The 20,721-nt window shown below is 46.7% G+C and overlaps 1 protein-coding gene across 1 annotated transcript; it reads left to right on the forward strand.

Annotated features, from left to right (window-relative positions):
- Positions 1-18,452: 18,452 nt before the first annotated feature.
- On the forward strand, positions 18,453-19,060 carry LOC124682781. The gene is made up of 2 exons (XM_047217398.1): positions 18,453-18,793; positions 18,824-19,060. Exons 1-2 carry the CDS (start codon positions 18,503-18,505, stop codon positions 18,974-18,976), a joined length of 444 nt encoding a protein of 147 aa, XP_047073354.1. The 5' UTR covers positions 18,453-18,502; the 3' UTR covers positions 18,977-19,060.
- Positions 19,061-20,721: the final 1,661 nt, after the last annotated feature.

The following is a 20,721-nucleotide window of genomic DNA, read 5'->3' on the forward strand; positions in this document are numbered from 1 at the left end:
GTGATGCTTTGTATTTGGCTTTCCCTCAATTGGTGCTAAGTGTGAAGTGACCTCGGTAGCCTTGCTACTCGATCGGTTGCTCACATGGTTGGCTAGATCCGGTTGGCTACTCATCTTTGCTTGTATATTTGGGAATCATAGTAACTATGAATGCCAATATACTTGCCTGTGAAGAATTCTAGGGTTTCTGATGGTTGTATGCTTAGGATTTATTGTATAGTCTTGGCTGCTAATTCTTGCCATCTACTGGTGCTATCTATGCATCAAATCTGGCTAGTGTGTGCATCAGTGCATATGTGCTAGTTTCTGTGCATAGGATCTGTACCTAGATGCTTTCTATTTTAGTGGCTTTTGACTGGCAGTAATCCTTGGTGAAAACCAAGTGATGATCTACCCATATGAGCTTCTGCTCATCCCATGCTTATTTCATGCATATGATGGATTAGATCCATGGGATCTTTTCCAGGAACTAGGTATACCTTGTTCCGGCTCCTAGAAAGAAATATTTGGTTGATGCAGACTTGGGTTTTTGTCACAGCTCTTCACCTCCAGGTCTTGGATGATCTTCTCAGGTCACCATGATTCCTGGTGGTTGAGTGGTTTTGTATGGGTTGGTTCTGTTCTTGCTCAAGAAGCTGGATGAACCGAGCTTGTTCCGCTTCACCCTTACTCGGTGAATTTTGTATCACGGTCGATTGGTTCTGGCTTCTAGGGTTTGTGCCCCTTTTATATGAACCCTACTTCTATCCTTGCATCGACACACAAGCCTGGTTGCTTGGGTGACTAGGCTGATGCCTTGCCTTGCTGTTGTCGCCTAGCACACTTGGGCTGTGTGCTCTCATATCTTTGAAACTTGAGCCCCTGTGTGTGCTCGGGTTTGGTCTGCTGCTGCCCTTATCTTGTGTTCGTCCATGGTTTTGGAACGAGCACAAGTGTGCATGACACTTGGTTCTGTCCAAACTGAATATTTGTCTAACACTCACATTCGGCTAGTGTAAATGTTGCATTTTGCGGGTTTTTGAAGATGGACATGGCCATGAAGAAATACTTCAAGTCATAAAGTCTAGATTTCTGTTTAGGAACTAAATTGTAATCTTTATTTTTATTTCTGTTTATTATTCCTCAATTCTTGTATCAAGAATTTTGTAAAGACAATGTAATGTGTGTTGTGTTATCAATAAAGCTCAAGTTTTTGTTTATGAGCTTTTGCATTATGTAATGTGTATATTCTTGATTAAATATTGAATTTTATACTCACTTTGAAATCCCAAAATGATTTGTATATTATCTTGTGTTTGAGTTATAAATTCCTTTTTATATTGTGTAGTGCTTTTTGTTTAATGTATTAACACTTGTCAAATGAACTCAACTTCCCCAAATCAACAAGATACAAAAGAGATCATGTCGAAATTTCCCTAACTCACATTGCCTAACCCTAAGTGCAAAATGAGAGAGAACCTCGATCCCTCTTAGGTTTAGTTGCAATAAGGCGCGAAAATTTCCCCCGTTTTGCGATGAAATGCACATCCCATTTCTAAATCTACCCTTCGTTGTTCCTATGTTCGGGTTATTACAGCCTCTCCCCCTTAACAGAAACTTCGTCCCGAAGTTAAGGTTGGTACCTGAATAACTCGGGGTAGGACTTCCTGAGCTCTTCTTCGGTCTCCCAGGTTGCTTCTCGTTCAGGATGATGTTGCCATTGTATCTTGCAGTATTTGGTTGCTCTATTCCTTAACTTCTTCCACTGTACTTCCAGAATCTTTTCAGGCTTCTCCACATAAGTTAAGTCTGATTTTAGCTCTATTTCTTCATGTGTAATAGGATCATCAGGTGCCTTCAAACATTTTCTGAGTTGTGATACATGAAAAACATTGTGAATTAGACTGAGTATGTTCCGGTAGTTCCAACTCAAAAGCTGTTTCTCGATTCTGACTGAGTATCTTGAATGGTCCTATGTATCGAGGACTTAGTTTTCCTTTTACTCCGAACCTTTTGAGTCCTTTCATTGGGCTAACTTTCAAATATACCATGTCTCCTACTTTTGGTTCCCAAACTCGTCTCTTCTGGTCGGCATAACTCTTCTGTCGACTTTGGGATATTTTGAGTCTATCCCGTATCACCTCGATGACTCCTTGTCTCTCCTTGATGTAGTCCGGTGTAAACTCCTTGTTCTCTCCGGTTTCAAACCAACAGATTGGTGATCTACACTTCCTTCCGTACAATGCTTCGTACGGTGCCATCTGGATACTACTCTGATAACTATTGTTATATGAGAATTCCGCCAATGGTAGATGGTCCTCCCATGAGCCTCCAAAGTTTAGAGCACAAGCTCTAAGCATGTCTTCAAGTATCTGATTGGTTCTTTCGGTTTGTCCTCCGGTTTGTGGATGATAAGCTGTACTGAAATCCAACTTGGTTCCTAAAGCTTCTTGGAGTTGTTTCCAGAATGCTGATGTGAAAATTGAACCTCTATCTGAGACTATCTTCTTTGGTACTCCATGCTTGCTAACAATCTCCTTCACATAAATATCCACAAGCTTTTCTGCGAGTGTCCTTTGTATTTACGGCTATGAAATGAGCACTCTTGGTAAGTCTATCCACGATTACCCATATCATATCCTTGTTTTTACTGGTCATTGGTAAACCAGTAACAAAATCCATTCCGATTTCATCCCATTTCCATTCTGGTATCTCTAGTGGTTTGAGTAATCCCGCAGGACTCTGATGTTCGCTTTCACTCGGCCGACATGTATGGCATTCGGAGACATATTGAGCTATCTCTCTTTTCATGTTGTTCCACCGGAACATTTCCTTCAAATCCATATACATCTTAGTACTTCCTGGATGTATTGAGTAAGGGGTTTCATGTGCTTCCTTCAATATGATTGACTTTATTTCACGGATCATCCGGTACACATAACCTCTTCGAAAGTACAGAGAACCAAACTCTCCAAGATTGAACTACGACGGTCTCCCTTCTCCAATCCTTTTGATTTCTTCTTGGATGAATAAGTCGTCTACTTGCTTCAGAATGATTTCATACTTTAGGTACTGAGTACATTTCATCCATAATCCTCATGGTTGCTATGCTTCCCACTGTATCACCCTGGATAAACAGAATCCGAGCTTCTTCGAGTTCTTTCCGAAGTTCCTTCGAATCTCCCGATTCTGTAGGTTGATTCTCGATACTCTTCCCGCTTAAAGCATCCGCTACTACATTAGCCTTGCACGGTGTGTAGTTGATTGTCAGCTCATAGTCTTTAATCAACTCTAACCATCTCTTTTGTCTCATGTTTAATTCCTTCGAGTGAAGAAATACTTCAAGCTTTTGTGATCCGTATACAACTCACATTTGGATCCATAGAGGAATTGCCTCCAACTCTTCAAAGCATACACAAGCGCCGCCAATTCTAAGTCATGTCTTGGGTAGTTATGTTCATGTGGCTTAAGTTGTCTTGATCCGTAGGCTATCACCTTCCGATCTTGCATTAGCACACATCCAAGTCCATTCTTGGAAGCATCACAATACACCGTGTAATCCTTTCCGGGTTCCGGAACTGCTAACACTGGTGCCGTGGTTAACTTCTCTTTGAGTGTTTGGAAACTGGTTTCACACTCCTCAGTCCACACAAATGGGGTATTCTTCTTGAGTAACTTGGTCATTGGTCCTGCAATCTTCGAAAATCCTTCAATGAATCTCCGATAATAGCCCGCCATACCAAGGAATCCTCCGATCTCCTTAGCATTCTTAGGTGACTTCCATTCCAATACTGACTGAACCTTGCTTGGATTCACTTGCTATTCCCTCTTTGGTTATGACATGTCCAAGAAATTCAACATCTGTCTAACCAAAGCGGCACTTCTTGAACTTTGTATATAGCTGATGTTCCCTTAAAATCTGCAGAACTATCTTCAAATGCTTGGCATGTTCTTCTTTATCTTTGGAATAGATCAGAATGTCATCGATAAACACGATCACAAACTTGTCCAAGTACTTCATGAATATCTTGTTCATTAAATTCATGAAAATAGCTGGTGCATTTGTTAGTCCAAATGGTACAACCAAGTATTCATGGTGTCCATACCTTGACACAAACGTTGTTTTTGGCACATCTTCCTTCTTGATCTTGATTTGGTGATATCCGACCTTAAATCTATCTTCGAGAAGACTCCGGCTCCTTGAACTTGATCAAAAAGATCTTGTATTCGGGTAAAGGATACTTGTTCTTGATGGTTACATTGTTAAGATTCCTGTAATCTCCACACATTCTCCTTCCTCCATCTCTTTTATCCACAAAGATAAGCTGGTGTACCCCATGGTGACACACTTTCTTGAATAAATCCCTTCGTTCCAGTTCATCTATCCGAGCCTTCGGTTCCACTAACTCCTTTGGCCCCATCTTATATGGTGGTTGAGCTATTGGTGCTTGTGCCTGGAATTAGATCTATGGTAAACTCGATCTCTCTATCGGGTGGCATTCCGTGTAGTTCCTTGGGAAATACATCTTGAAATTCATTCACTACGGGGATATCTTCAATCTTCACCTCCTTCGGACTATTCAGCTCCAATCCTATCTCCAGCTGAGTGTACTTGTCTCCTTGAAACACTATACGACCTCCTATGGAGTTTCGGAGTGATACTTGTCTTGTCTCCACGGTTGATTCTTGCGCCATTCTCCAGTTAACCAGTCCATTCCTAGGATGAGCGATATGTCCTTCATGGGGATGATGAATAGGTCCGCGAAATATACACGATCACAAATGGTTATGACCTGTGCTTCTTTCACGTGGGTTACTAAGATCGTTCCCCCTGAGATAAGACAGTTATAGGTGTTTCTAACTTAGAACATCTAAGCCCGAATTGTTCCACAAATTCCCGTGCAAGAAATGATGTAGTTGCTCCAGTATCAAATAACACTTTGCCAGGATGAGTAAGGATGCTGAGCGTACCTAAGACTGCTTGATCCGACTCTCCCGCTTGCTCCAAAGTTGTGCAATTCAGCTTTCCATATGGCTTTCCCCTCTTGTTGTTGTTGTTGTTGTTGTTGTAGTTCCGGTTGTTGTTGTTGTTGTTGTTGTTGTTGTTGTTATTACCTCCGCCTCGTCCTCCGGAGCTTTGTCCACTCCATGACGCCTTGTTTGGACACTCTGGCTTGATGTGTCCCTCTTTCCCACAACCATAGCATATGATCCTGGGCTTCTGACAATCCTTCTGGACATGTCCCCTACGGCCACAATTATGACAGAGTATCCGATTCCTTGGATTCGATTCCGACCTCCCCGGTTATCGCGATTACTAGTAGGTCGGAATCGTGGTTTGAAACTCCGATCTGGAGTCGGTTTACTGACTGGGTACTTCCTTGGCTCGATACGAGCCCTCTTCCTCCTATCCTCCTGGACCTGCCTGTAATCATCCTCGAAAGTGATTGCCGAATCAATCGGTTCTGGAGTTGCACGGTCCGTGCCAACCTCGAGTTGCATCTTCATATATGGATTCATGCCTTTCATGAATCGTTTCTTCCTTTTCTCATCGGTGTCCACTTCCTCGGGTGCATATCTTGACGAGTCTATTAAAATCTCGGACATCTTGCATGATAGGTGCGGTATTCGATGCGGCTCGTCAAACTCTCTCTTCTTCGGCTCCACCACGCTCTCCGGAACATGGGCATCTCGGAACTTCTTCTTGAACTCCTCCCAAGTAAACACCTTTTACGGAGGGTGTCTTGCCACAAGATTCTCCCACCATGATGCTGCTTTGGACCGACAACGAGATAAGTGGCATACCGAATCTTTTCTTCATCATTGCATCCAACGGTCCTCAACTTTCTTTCAGTGTCCATGAGCCAGTCTTCTGCATCCATTGGTTCTAGGGCTGATGCAAAAGGTAGTGGTCTTGCATTCTGGAAGTCTGATAAGGTTACTCCCCTGCCTTCATTACCCCTATCATTGATGACGTGGGTAAAGAAATCTTGCATGTTCTTGTTCTGACTCTCCTGGTACCTCCTCCTATCTTCTTCCATTGCCCTCATGTCTTGTTGGAAATACTGGATGCATCATTGGGTGTGGTGGTGGTGGTGCATCCTCTGCTCTAGCTGCGGCATCCGCTTCCTCCTTTTCTTTCGCCTCCCGCTCTCTCCTAGCGTCTTCGGTTTCAACTAACGCCATTTCCCCCTAGTCCTGTAACAAAGAGCGATTACTCATAATTACACCATGCAAATGTTTTCTGAGCTCAACTCATTGCCCAGAACTAGTCACACAATGAAATCAAGAAGCAAATCCAAAGCAAACATTTATTATGTATATACACCGTATATTACATAACTTACACACATATATTACATGTGGTACTTATATAACCACTTATTTGGCTTCAAGCCCAAGCCAACGGAATTTAAAATACGTTCTAGTACAATACCACCTATACTACTTTATTCATCTTTGGAGCTCTACTCCTCATCATCTTCGTTCGCCTCCGCATACATTCCTGGGGTCCATCCGGTACGGCGACTCGTCTTCGAACACCGTCGGAACAAAGGTCCTTCCGGTAGGTATGTAATCCGAATCGGACGAAGTGCCGAGACGAGAGATCAGTCATGCCAAAGTAGCTTGGACAATGACTCGTATGTATCCCCGATAGGATTCATACCTCCTTCATTGGTCATCCATGAAGGGTTTTGATTCACCTGCCCCCTCATCTTCTTCTTCTTCTTCTTCACTCACGGAGCTTTCACCTTCCTCGTCTTGTGATGGTTTTGAGAATCCCATCTCCAAGTCTAAAGAAATGGAATCGGTACCTTTCTCTTCCTTCCCGTAGTGTCGGTTAACATACTTGGTTAACCCCACCACTTTCATCTCCGGTGTCACGGGGAATAGGTTCCTCCTCATCTCCATAAGGTTCCCCGAAACGCCAACCGGTTGAGTTTTCGATTGGTGACTCGGAGCGAGTTTAGGTTCCATGAGTTATCTCCCCCATATCCGAGAATCATATGATGCTGACACATGTGGATAATGTGGGACAAAGTTGGGTGTAAGTGGATCTCTCCGGGTTTCACTGGCCACTCCAATCTACGGGGTTGTTTAGGCTAAAGAAGGGTGTTGTATATTGGGGTTGTGCCCTCGGATCATGCATCCGAGCTTGGACTTTATCGGGGTCAGTGAACTCAGCTAGCATGTGGTCAATCTCACCCACCATCTTCACGTGTAGTAGGTACATCGTAGTCGATAAAGACTTACAATTTGTCCATGTCTTTGTCTTTGCAACTTCGGGATGTTTGTTTGCCATCGGCGAGATGATTCGGAGCGGGATCCTCATCTTCCTCGGCATGAGGTATATGAGAATACTGCGAACATAGCAATTCTCTTGACTTGTGCTTGCCTTATTTCAAGAATTGCCTTGAATATGGCCATGTGAAAGGCTGTGGTAAAGGTTTTGGCTTCTCAGTATGGCATTATACGGCTCATCTCCGATCGCATAGGTAGTTGAAGCTGAAACTCGGTGCTTGGCTACTATCTCTCCATCATAATAGGTGTGCTTGAAAACAGGTATCCGAGTTTCACGGTGAAGTTCCTTCGACATCCCACGCGGGAGATGCACGCAAGTGGTCCCTCATAATCACCGAGCCATCCCTCAACTCTGCCTCAAAGTCCTCTTGGGAAATGTGTACGCCATTATGGCTGTATACAAAAGCGAGAAAATTAGTAGTGATAGTGTATAATAATAGTTATAATAAAGAATTATCGCACTAAAATATATGATTTTTTCTATTCTCAAGTGAATAAACATCATATTCTTAGAGAATCCTTTACTATTTCAACTTGACTCCTACGGGTTTCTTCCCTATACTAGGTTTTCCAATCTAAGGTCGCAACATTTGCTACGATACCAGTTGCGGTGACCCGACATACCACTTTGCATGTTGTAGTATACAAGTCGATGATATGATCTTCATGAAGGGACTTCTTCACAAATATCACATCCCTCGAGTGGTACAACGAAACATTGCGGGTCATAACACTCGATAATATATTACAATCATGGTCTTAACAAGTTGGTATTCTCACGGGTCCGATGAGAACACCCTACAACATAAGGTACTAGTACAAACCAACTTAGATATGAAAAGAGCTCGGCAACTTATTTAAGTATGCCACTACGCTGCTCGGCTCTATACTACTCGGGTATATCACTACTCCTCCACCTCCATGTCATCGGGTCCGTAGACTATCCCATAGTCTACTCCTTCAACTCCTCCCGGAAAGATCGGGTTCCTCGTAGACCAGCTCGTAGCTTCCTTACGGTGCTCCATCGGTGATGGCCTCCACTTCCATATCACGGTCTAGCAAGGGTGTCGAAATAAAGTGAGTACGGAGGTACTCGGCAAGTTCAAAGAGTAAAAGGTGTTTGATGCACTAGCTACGACCTTCGATCGAGAAAATCTTAGGTCAATGCATGTTTCGAAATCATTTCTTCAAAAGGTTTATTTTATTCAGAAAACTATGCCCGTCGGTCTTCACGGAGTTGACTAGAACTTCACGGAGTTCCTTTCTGCCGCGTTCGCAGTTCCCTTCCCGGAACAGGGAGTGACAGCCACAATTCTTGATACCCTCTGCAGAGGTGCGTTACTTTTCCCATAAGAGATCTCACCCTTTTTGCCATCCGCAGGGACTTGCCCCCGTTCACACTTCCTGGGTGTGAGGCCGGGTATAAAGATCCAAGCCCACACCGCCTTCTCCGCGACCACCGCAAACCCACCCTTTTGTCCATCCGTACACCCCCGGTAGACATCTCCCGTTCATACGGCTTTACCCACGGTGTACGTCGGACAATCCTTCATAGACGGTAGAGCCTCTCATCCAACCGTCCGGATGGGGATTTTAAAGGCTATCCCAACCTACGGCGGTGCCTCCGGCACCCCGCCGGGCTCTATCAAGTCCGTTGGCGTGCGGGAGGGAAAAGATACAGGCTGGCTTCCCCGAGCCATTATAGATCTTATGGTCAACGCGATATGTACGGCGCTAGAATCACTGGGACGGCATTGGTACTTAGTCCTAGATGAATAGTACCCTTGCAATGGAACCTCCACCAATCAACACATACCATGGTTCCATTGCCAGCCACATAGTCATATTCATAATTGGAAAAGTAACATTTCATTTTCAATGCAGGAATGATAAGTCATATAGCTTTGTGTTAAATTAATAGAAAATACTCAAATTTGACATGAGCAAGGGTGAACTTGCACTGTGGACTGCGAGATAGTGCGGTTCAATGCGTTGGATGGAACTCTGGACCTCGGGTTACTGTAAAAGAAGCATCATTGTCCGGTAAGGACAATGTTATAAAATCCAAATGATGCATGCATGGATGTATTATTTTATGTTGAATCCCTTTATCCCGATAAGTTATTACAATTTAGGTTTGAGTTAAGATTTATGCCTTTGGCGATAATTTACAATTGTTTTAATGTATAAAACAATTTAATTCACACAAGGTAACATAATTCAAAGCAAAACTACTTTATGTTGGTGATTCATTATTTATTCCTAAATAATTTGAAATAATAGAGTTGTCTCAATATTTTTGAGAATAAAAAGGATTAGAATATCTTACTTTGGAAAATACCTTTTTAAATAGAAATGACTTGGAGTAATAGAATTTCATTTTGAAATGTTTAAGAAATAAGTATTTAAACTTATTTGGAATTTTTCCTTGGTTTATTAATACAAGGAAATATAATTTGAAATTCCAAATGTTTATTTTAAATACATAAAATTCACAAATTTAAATTTGTTCCTTAAACTTTATTTCATATTTTATTCTTATCAAGAATAATTTTTCATTCACCAATCCAATTTTTAATGGATTTTTAGAGTTGTATTTTATTTATTAAAATTTGGTGAAATAATGGCCTTTTCTAAATTGTGAAAAGACTAAAATACCCCCCTGGACCCATATTGGGCCCAGCCCACTAACCTAAGCCCATGGGACAGCCCACTAAGGCGTGCCCATAGCGGCTCGGTGGAGCCGAACGGCCCACCGCTCTCACTCACTCGGCCCTCTCTCACTTTTTCCTAACCCTAGCTTCTCTCTCGCGACTCCGTGGCGATGGCGTCGCCGCCATGGCCGCCGCCGTGCTCCGGCCGACTCCGAGCTCCTCCGCCGTAGCCACCTACCGCACCTGAACCGCCGCGAGCAGATCTATCAATCTGTCCGCGTGGTTTTCCCCATCTCTTCTTCTCCTGGCGAATCGCCTCCGATCTGGATCTCGGGTGAAATCACCTCGACGAACTCCGGCGAGATCACGTCCTCTCCGACGACGGGTGCGCCTCGAGACCGACTCGGCGCGAGGTGCTGCTTGCGGTGCTTGCTGCCGTCGTCTCCGTGCCGTGCTTGTGGTGGTGTTGGTGCTCGTCGGCGTAACGCCGGCGCCTACCTGGACTTGCGGCTCGTTAGGGCCGCGCGAGCACTGCCTCGCCATGCCCTAGCCTCTGCTTCCAGGCGCAAGTAAGTGTTGCATCCACCTCTTCTCTGTGCGCCTCCCCTTGGTACTGTTCTTCTTCCTCCTCAAGCTCTGCTGCTCTCTGGTGATCCTGTGATCACACAGAGCCATGCTATTCCTATGCAATTCGTCTGTGCTTGGATTGATTGCAAGTTCATGGTCCAATTACCATTTATTGAGTATCGGCACATCTTGCTCTACATCTTTGTTCATGTTGTTTTTGCTTCACTGCTGCTCCTTGCATGCTCTATACTTGCCATGCTCTCTCGTGCTTGCTCAAGAGCTAACTATGACATGCTATGCTTGGTGATGACTTGCTTATGCTCACTGGTCTATCATGCTTGCTTGTCTAGGTGTACTTGTGTTGCATCTGTGACACCTGTGTGTGTGTCAGAGGTGCCTGTGATATGATTCAGCGCTACTCCTGCAAGCCAATGATCCATTGGATCATTCTTTGCTTGCTGGCTAACCTCTCTGTGTAACTTGGCTTGCTAAGATTGATCAATTTGATCAATTGATTATCGATGATGGCTTATCGGCTAATCATCGTGGCTATAAATTAAGCGTGTTGCCCAATAGTGTGCTACTCGTTAGTACCGAGCATGGATCCGTGATAAATTCATGCTTGTATTAATTTGATTATGATGAACTGCTTGTGCAGTGATGATTTTAAATGACTTGCTTGGATATTAATTTGCTGTTCATGATTATTTAACAAGCAATTAAAGTCTGAATCCATTTCTGGATAGTGATGCTTTGTATTTGGCTTTCCCTCAATTGGTGTTAAGTGTGAAGTGACCTCGGTAGCCTTGCTACCGATCGGTTGCTCACATGGTTGGCTAGATCCGGTTGGCTACTCATCTTTGCTTGTATATTTGGGAATCATAGTAACTATGAATGCCAATATACTTGCCTGTGAAGAATTCTAGGGTTTCTGATGGTTGTATGCTTAGGATTTATTGTATAGTCTTGGCTGCTAATTCTTGCCATCTACTCGGTGCTATCTATGCATCAAATCGGCTAGTGTGTGCATCGGTGCATATGTGCTAGTTTCTGTGCATAGGATCCGTACCTAGATGCTTTCTATTTTAGTGGCTTTTGATAGCGAGTAATCCTTGGTGAAAACCAAGTGATGATCTACCCATATGAGCTTCTCGCTCATCCCATGCTTATTTCATGCATATGATGGATTAGATCCATGGGATCTTTTCCAGGAACTAGGTATACCTTGTTCCAGCTCCTAGAAAGAAATATTTGGTTGATGCAGACTTGGGTTTGTGTCACAGCTCTTCACCTCCAGGTCTTGGATGATCTTCTCAGGTCACCATGATTCCTGGTGGTTGAGTGGTTTTGTATGGGTTGGTTCTGTTCTTGCTCAAGAACTGGATGAACTGAGCTTGTTCTGCTTCACCCTTACCTGGTGAATTTTGTATCTGGTCGACTGGTTCTGGCTTCTAGGGTTTGTGCCCCTTTTATATGAACCCTACTTCTATCCTTGCATCGACACACAAGCCTGGTTGCTTGGGTGACTAGGCTGATGCCTTGCCTTGTTGTTGCTTCGCCTAGCACACTTGGGCTGTGTGCTCTCATATGCTGAAACTTGAGCCCCTGTGTGTGCTCAGGTTTGGTCTGCTGCTGCCCTTATCTTGTGCTGTCCATGGTTTTGGAACAGCACAAGTGTGCATGACACTTGGTTCTGTCCAAACTGAATATTTGTCTAACACTCACATTCTGGCTAGTGTAAATGTTGCATTTTGCAGGTTTTTGAAGATGGACATGGCCATGAAGAAATACTTCAAGTCATAAAGTCTAGATTTACGTTTAGGAACTAAATTGTAATCTTTATTTTTATTTATGTTTATTATTCCTCAATTCTTGTATCAAGAATTTTGTAAAGACAATGTAATGTGTGTTGTGTTATCGATAAAGCTCAAGTTTTTGTTTATGAGCTTTTGCATTATGTAATGTGTATATTCTTGATTAAATATTGAATTTTATACTCACTTTGAAATCCCAAAATGATTTGTATATTATCTTGTGTTTGAGTTATAAATTCCTTTTTATATTGTGTAGTGCTTTTTGTTTAATGTATTAACACTTGTCAAATGAACTCAACTTCCCCAAATCAACAAGATACAAAAGAGATCATGTCGAAATTTCCCTAACTCACATTGCCTAACCCTAAGTGCAAAATGAGAGAGAACCTCGATCCCTCTTAGGTTTAGTTGCAATAAGGCGCGAAAATTTCCCCCGTTTTGCGATGAAATGCACATCCCATTTCTAAATCTACCCTTCGTTGTTCCTATGTTCTGGGTTATTACAAACTCTAACTTGCATTCAATTCCCTATTTGCGATGTGAATCTAAGAATTTCAAACAACACCAAAATCCACATTTGCGTGTTAGCTTTCAAGAAATTAGGGAACCATCTATCACAATCTGTGATTCAACCCACAAAAAAATGTAGATATGAATTAGAGCCACTTTATTTGGAAATTCTAGAGCAACTTAAGGATTCCCACTCCACACACATATGAAGCTACTCTGAACAGAAAATTTTCTGAAGAAATGAAAGACATACTAACATAACATATTCAGCAGGTTCACCTAGCACCAGAAACATGGGAGTGCCTCGCATCATCTCCTGCTTGTCCTGAGCTGCAAATTTTCTGCATTAAGTAGGAAAGTAGGCAATTAACTATTGCACTATAAATTTGTTAATGTAAATGCCAAACATTGGACATGATGTACATGATACCTACAGCAGATTTCAGTGAAGAATGAAGCTGTAAAATATAAACTTCACAAACAAAGATGAGAATATGTGGGGATAACACACACAGAGAGAGAGAGAGAGAGAGAGAGGTGGGATGCTACAGACCTGTCGGTGGACGTATTTCTTGACGCTGAGGATGGCGGTTCATCGAGGCTGGCCTCGATGTCCTCCTGGAACATCCCTGCCTCGCCGGAGGCTACAAACACCAAGGCAAGAGCGCTGTGCCGGCCGAGAGCCGGGCCTGCCATGGTGAGTACCTTGTGGTTCAGCACCAGCTTGCCCACTGGACCGGGAGGACACGGCCAACGGCTGCTCGCCGGAGAGGAGACCGATGGTTGGGAGAGGGAGTTTGCAGGTCGCGGCTGCGGGGATTGAGATAGCTCCACCGTGTTCACCACCACGGCCAGCGTGCCGCTGAGGACGGCCACGGCTGACACCTGCGTCCCTGCCTTACCAGAGCCGACGAACACAGACGCGATTGAGGCGAGTGACAGCCAGAGCCGGGCCATGAGGCCCTTGTGGTTCAGCACCAGCTTGGCCAGCCCTCGTCCTTGACCTTGATGATCCTGAGCGAGAGGACGATGGCCGACGACGGCTCACCGGAGAGGAGGCTGGCGGCGGCGGGAAGCATGAGCTGGGGAGGCGGCGGCTTTGCGGGGATTGGGGAGGGAGTGGGAAGGGATTGGGATAGGGTTTGGCTGGGTGCTCCTTCTCTCTCATCGCACGACCGTCCGCGTCCAACTGCTGCGCGGCATGTGGCCCAATCAGAAAACGATCGAGACGAGCGACCCAGACTTTCCGCGACACGTTCCTATCGTGGATAGCTTAGAAAGGCTCCATGAGTGTGCACCAATTATACCTTTAGATGCCGAGCTACGAGTTGTAGGCTTGGCTACTCAATGCATTTAACTAAAATGAATTTTTCCTTAGTTTTTCTGTGAAATTTGGTGGTCTAATTAATAAATTTACCATCTCACTGAAGTTGAACGAAATTAAAATGAAGATATCCTCCAGCTGAACGAATTAAAGTGAAGATATACCCTCAAATAAATTGATGTTAAGCCTAGACCTCACTATACTCCGGTCAAACAGCCACGTATACCCAGTCTTCCCTGAGAGAAGTGTAAGGAGCCCTGCTATACGTACGACAATACCTGTACGAACCTTGTACGATCAGCCTGACAGCAAGCTCACTTCACGCGGCCGAACAAGACCAAGTGCCTTCCTTTGCTATTTGCCTAATCCTACTCAGAATTAAAGCCGGCCAATCTACACCACCAAGTCTAAGATCAAAGTGTGTATATATGCAAAAGTTTGTTCATTTGTTCCATGAGAATTCGGTAGCTCCTTAATCATCAGCTTCGCAAGGGCATCTTCTGGGCTTTTCGAATCGGTTCACGCGGACAAGCAGACCGGTCACCCATACCCGTCCGGCGTGACCCATCAGTTCACCAAATTTAGAAAGCCGATGCGTCTACACGGATAGGTCACGGACAACGCATGTGTCCTCCTACGAGTGACGTGGGCCCACATGGAAGCGACCCGTCAGTAGAAAGCTGATTGGCGGTAGCAGGCACGGCCATCAAAGCCGTCGTTGACCACTGCCGACGGTTCATCGACCTCGTCTCTAATGACGAAGAAGACGTCAGAAATTTGAGTTAGGTTTTTTAGGATTTTTCAAAATTATTTTCTATCTAAATTTTGTTAGAATGAATGAAATATGTATGAATTTTTCACGGGATTTTGAACTTCATTTGAATTCACTTTTCTTTTTATGTCTGGGTCAGAAATGGTCAGCATGGACCGAATAGGTCGCGTCGCCGCTATGCAGGCATGTCTGGCAGACCGGACAACCATCGAAAATCTATCCGTGAAGCGACCCAAACATATAGAATCCTATTATTTGGATCGCCGGTTTGTGTCGACCCGCTGAACATACCCTAAAAACCACCAAGATATTCAGTGCTCATAACGATTGATCAGACTTGTCAGGCTGGAGCTGGATACAACGATGCTGAGATCATCTCTAGCCGCGTCCCCCAAAGCGTCCCCAAACGGCGCCGGATTTATCGTTTGAGGGCGCCGCTGTTGTCGCCGCGCCTCGGATTGACGGGCGGTGTTGTTCATTTCGACGTCGTTCTACGCCTGGAAGTAGTCGACCCACCAGGCGTCGTTGCCGGTGGCCGCCCAGGTTGGATCGGCCCGCTTCTCGACGGTGCTGTTCATTTCGACGCCGATGCCGTTGACGACCATCCTCCACCCGGCGGCGGGAACGGGCTCAGGACGTCGAACCCTGTATTGTGCCGCGCCGGACGAAAAGGGGCTTTGAGACGGGTGGGAACGAAACTTTGTCTGGCGCGCAGGGGCAGGAGATGCTGTGAAGAAGCCAAGACAGGAAGTATTAGAGCATCTCTAGTCGCGTCCCCCAAACCGCGCCGGATCGAGCGTTTGGGGGACGTGTTTTGTTCGTGCCGCGTTTGGGGGACGTCGCTCCCCAGCCGCGTCCCCCAAACGCCGCCCCCAATCAGAAATTCAAATAGATGCATTCAAAAGAGATCGTTCCCGCCGATTCGTCGCGATCGGAGTAGCGGCGATCGATCAAAGTACCGGGCGCGCGATCATATTACGGACCGGTGGTGCATGCAAATTAGAAGAAGGGGAAGGGGTTGGTCGACGGCGTCGTGTCCTGAGTCGACGCAGGCCCGTCGAGCACGACGACCTCGTCGCGATCTGCCTGTTCTCGTGCATGGTGCGTCCGCTCTGTCGCCGACGCAGAGCCGACGCAGGTGTAGCGGTAGAAGACGCGTCGGCGCTTGCTCTTGCTGCGCTCGCCGCCGCCGCCGATGCCGATGCCGCTGCCGGGGCCGCCGCGTCCGCCGCCGCCATTTTGGCTTCGGATGTCGTCGAGGATCCGGCCTTTGAAGAAGTTGTGCGCCGCTCGCGTCCGGGGAGACATTCCCTCCGTCGACGTTCTCGGCGGGGACATGTCGTCCCTGCGTTTCTTGAGCTCCGGCTTCTCCTCTTGCCTCTTGAGCAGCTCGGCCCACCTCTGGTCGGCCTTCTTGTCGCGGGAGATAAAGGTCGAGGAGACGTCGGCGAGGCATTTCGTGATCGACGCCTGCGTCTTCTCAGACGACGCAGCGTCGGCCAAGGCGGCCTTGGCAGCCTTATTGCCAGTAGGACGCCCTATCGAAGTTGCCAGCGGCGCGTCCAGATCAATGGCGTCCTTCCCCTTGGACAGCGACAAGCGCGTCAGCCGCCATTTCTCATTCATTTTGAGCTTGCCAGAGCACGAAAGACTTGTGACCTTCCGAGTTCTTGGCGTACAAATCCATGGCCCGATCAAACTAACCAAATGAAGCAGAGTCATTTCATCGAACACAATGTGGGCGCTACGGATTATGGAAGAAAGAGGCGTACCAGTTTGGCGACGTCGGCGCCGCTCTCGCCTCTGGTCTCCATGTCCTGATGGAACCCATGGAACAAGTTCACCGACGCCTGGATGATGGCCCATCGCGTCGACATTGCCTTTTGGCTCCTCTTCATTGTCACTTTGTTGTAGTCGTTGTTGATGAGCTTGCGCTCATCGAACTCGGCCTTGATCCTCGCCCAATACTTCCCGCCTTTTTGGTTGGCACCGATGATGGAGTCATGGCTCACCGTCGCCCACTACTCGCACAGACAAAGATCTTCCAGAGCCGTCCATTTCGGGCCTCGTGTGCCCGACGCCTTCTTCTTCTTCTTCTTCGTCCTCACGCCGTCCGCGTCTACCTCCACGAGATCAGCGTCACCGGCACCCTCGTCGTCCTCTTCCTCGCCGCCCTCTTCGTCCTCATCGTCGTCCTCCTCGTCGTCCTCCACCTCCTCCTCTTCCTCGTCGTCCTCCTCCTCAACCCCGTCGTCCTCCTCGGCACCGGCGCCGTCGTATTCCGGCGGACCCCTGCGGCCGGTGAAAGGGTCGCCGTCCGGACCGGGTCCGGCTCGCTGCTGCTCGTACGCCGGGGAGTAGAGGTTGTTGGGGTTGAAGCCGCCGTGCGGCGACGCATCCTGGTAGTGCGGCGACGGGTTAGGCGTCACGCACCCGGGAGTGGCGGAGGGGCCGTCGTTGTAGAAGGCGGCTTGCGACGGAGAGATCACTCCCGAACGTAGACCGGCATGGACGTACTCCATGGGCTCGCGTTGGTGGCGGCGATACACCCGGCCATTACGTGCCGGTGCCGGCGCGCCGCCCGAGCCTTCTTCTCCAGCTCCACCACCCTCCGTCCTTTCCGCTCCGCCGTCGATAGCTTCCGGCGCGGGCAATCTTGCTGCCATTGATCTTCGGTCATTCCTTCGGGCTTCTTCTTCGCAGCCGGCGCCTTGCGCGGCTCGCGAGCAGCGCTTTCGCCCCTTTCATCGCATTGCCCGGCGGCTTCTTGGCCGCTTTCTTCGCCATCTTTTTGGGGGCGTCGGCGGCGCCATGGAATGGGGAGAGGGTAGCGGCGGTGGGTGGACGGCGGGAGGGAGAAAGAAATCGGCGGGATAGGAGAAATGAATCGGCGGGATATGTTTTGGGAGGCCTTTGCGCGGCGGTATAGGCACGATTTGGCGGGAGCGGCGGGATTTGGCGGGAGTGTGAGACGAATTTTCCCTGTGCCGCTGACGGGTCGGCCCCGCGTCGTTTGGCCTCGCTTTTCGTTGTGTCCGGCGTCCCCTGAGCGTCCCCTGTGGGACGGGGACGGGCTCGGGGCGCCGGACACCGTATCGGGCCGCGCCGGACAAAAATGGGCTTTGGGGTACGCGGCTGGAACTCTTTTTTGTCCGGCGCGCTGCCAAATCCCTTGGGGACGCTTTGAGGACGCTGATCTGGAGATGCTCTTACGAGTGTTGTTTTGTATCGGGCTGGGACTTGGCGTAGCGTGTAGGGTAGCGGGGCTGATGTTGATTAGCTTGGTTTGCCAGAGGAAAATTAGTACTATGGAGAAACATCGTACGTGGTTCGTATGTGTATTGTCGTGTGTGGAGCAATTCCGGAAGTGTAAGCGTACATGCCTGGTGGGAGATGGTCAACACGTCAGCATGTCAAAGGTGGACCCGGCCAAACAAGGCAGCACAGAAAACGCGCGCCACGCGAAACCGCGAGCCGTAACTTGCACGCCACCCCGCGTGCGTCACGAGCTCGCTCGCCCTGTCTCGGCGCTCCTCCGCGTCCACGAATATTCTGGACTCCTCCAGCGCACGGAACCGCCATGGCCAAACCTTCCTTTCCCCTTCATGCTTCGCCGTATATAACCCGGCCTCCCTTCTCTCTCTCCCTTCATCACCAATCCAAGCAAGAAACCAAAGCAATCGATTCTTCCAAGCAAGCAAACTCAGCGAGCGTGCAAGAAAGCGTCGGCTACACCGCAGTTGTTCAAGGAATCAATCCATCGGTCATGGACAAGGTGCTGGCCTTCTCCATCCTCAGCGCCTCGCCGGCCGACATCGCCCCCGGCTCCGACGCCACCGGCGGCAGCTGGGCCCGGCTGTCGTGGCGGGGCGTGAAGCTGCAGGAAGCCCCGGTGGGGCAGCAAGGCGCTCAGACGGCGGAGGCAGAGCAGCAGCAGCTAGGCAGAAAGGGGAAATCGCAGTCGCAGATTCCGCCGCAAGAGGAGACAAGGCGGCCGCGGTTTGCGCCGGAGTTCGACGGGATCGACTGCTTCGAGACCATCGTATGGCGCTAGGGAATCAATCGCGAGATGAAACCGTTCGACGATGATTCTTGTTTCGCCTGAGAATGCGTGTTCTTTGGGTTTTGATGACATGTTTCTAACTGCGACCACATGTTGTACAGATTACAGTGTTACCTGTATAAGTGTGACCAATTAATTAAAAAAATATTTAATTATTTGTAAGCTACTGGACTCCGTGTCCACGTTGTTATCAACGAAACGAACTCAGTTCGGCGTGATCATTTGGACCTGCCTCTGTTTTGCAAAGTTCAGGAATTTTGGGCAGAGTGAGAGAGCGTAGATGCGATAGAAATGTTAAGACGATCGATTCCGTAACGATATGCCACAAATCCAGGTCGAAGTTGGCACACAATTATTCTGTTTGTTTCTGAAACTCAAAACAGCCAGGTTAAATAGGCTCGCTTGTTTCTTCTCCGTATCGCGTTCTTTTCTCGAAATAGGTTTTAGCTCCTCTTTAAATAAAACCCCGTAGTAATAAAAACTATAACTAAGATGTAGATAAGCCATCAACTAGAAGCTGAACATGAGAACATGATACACCATACATCAATAGTCAACCCAAACTACCAAAGTAAGAAAACGAGACGCCATGAAGACCATCGCTCGCTCATGCACCGACCGCACCCAGTTATCGCCGAAGAATCCCGCATGCCCTCTCGCTCTTGGATGTGGAGCGTCGATACTGCGAGGACCATTTTCAACTTCTATGGTAAACTTGTGCCTCCATGTTCTGAATTGTGCCGCCTCCAGCCAAAGTAAAAGATGTCTACTAAACTTTGGTCATCGCAACAGGTAAAAAAGAGAAATTAACGCTCGATGCAGACTTTAAGAGCAGAAGGAAAGTACACATAAGAGAGCATATTGTAAGCCAAGTCATGTTTGAAAATGCAAAGATACATAAAACTTACACATATCTGATAGAAACAACACACGTCATACATTAGAAAGATCGTAACAAAAAAAAAATCCGTATGCAAACGTGTCTATGAACTCTTGTCATGGTGACAATCTGTTTCATTAGTGGCCCGTCTCCCTCGAACTTATGGCCAAACCTTAACCCTTCGGTCAATAGTGCTCGGCTAGCTTTGGAACAAACTACCCTTCAATTGATTTATGTTTCGAACATAGACGAAGGTACATCTAAACATATGTGCCAATATGCATTTCGGAGATGGTGTTTTGTCTCATGCATCCAAATGCATCTATTATAAATAATAAATTTTAAGTGTATTTCAGAATGTCGAAAAATTCTGGAAAAAATCCTGGATGGAGATGTGAGCATACTATGTTAGTACACAAAATTTTGTGGAGAAAAGATATTTTTTCTGGGTTGTCAAAAAAATACAGATAAATATCTCATGAGAAGCTATTTTGGAGCACCAATATCTTTCTTACGCAAGTCACAAAAAATGTAATTCTTTCACGAAACTTTGTGTGTGGACATATAATGCACCGGTGTACAAATAGAATTATTTTCAGAATTTTTGACATTTCAAATTATGGTTTTTAGATAATGGATGCATATAAACCTATGAGCCAAAATGCATTTCGGAGTTAATTTTTGCTACTAGTCCGGTTAGTTGCTTCTTTCTTCTAGCGGAACATAGTATTCCTCTAGCCAGGAAATAATTGGCAACCAAGAGCTGTGGCAGGTAGATTCCCTATATACAACACTCAAGAATAACTCAAGTTAGGATCACGATAAACTATGCTAGACCAACGGTTCGCCGACATAG

Source organism: Lolium rigidum, chromosome 1, assembly GCF_022539505.1.
Source record: "Lolium rigidum isolate FL_2022 chromosome 1, APGP_CSIRO_Lrig_0.1, whole genome shotgun sequence".
NCBI classification, from domain to species: domain Eukaryota; kingdom Viridiplantae; phylum Streptophyta; class Magnoliopsida; order Poales; family Poaceae; genus Lolium; species Lolium rigidum.

What these genes read in the sequence shown, in the direction of transcription:
- LOC124682781 (XM_047217398.1), top strand. Translation starts at nt 18,503, where the DNA reads ATGGCCAAACCTTCCTTTCCCCTTCATGCTTCGCCGTATATAACCCGG. An exon ending in CCCGGCTGTCGTGGCGGGGC is followed by an intron (nt 18,794 to 18,823) that starts GTGAAGCTGCAG and finishes CCGGTGGGGCAG; the next exon opens with CAAGGCGCTCAGACGGCGGA.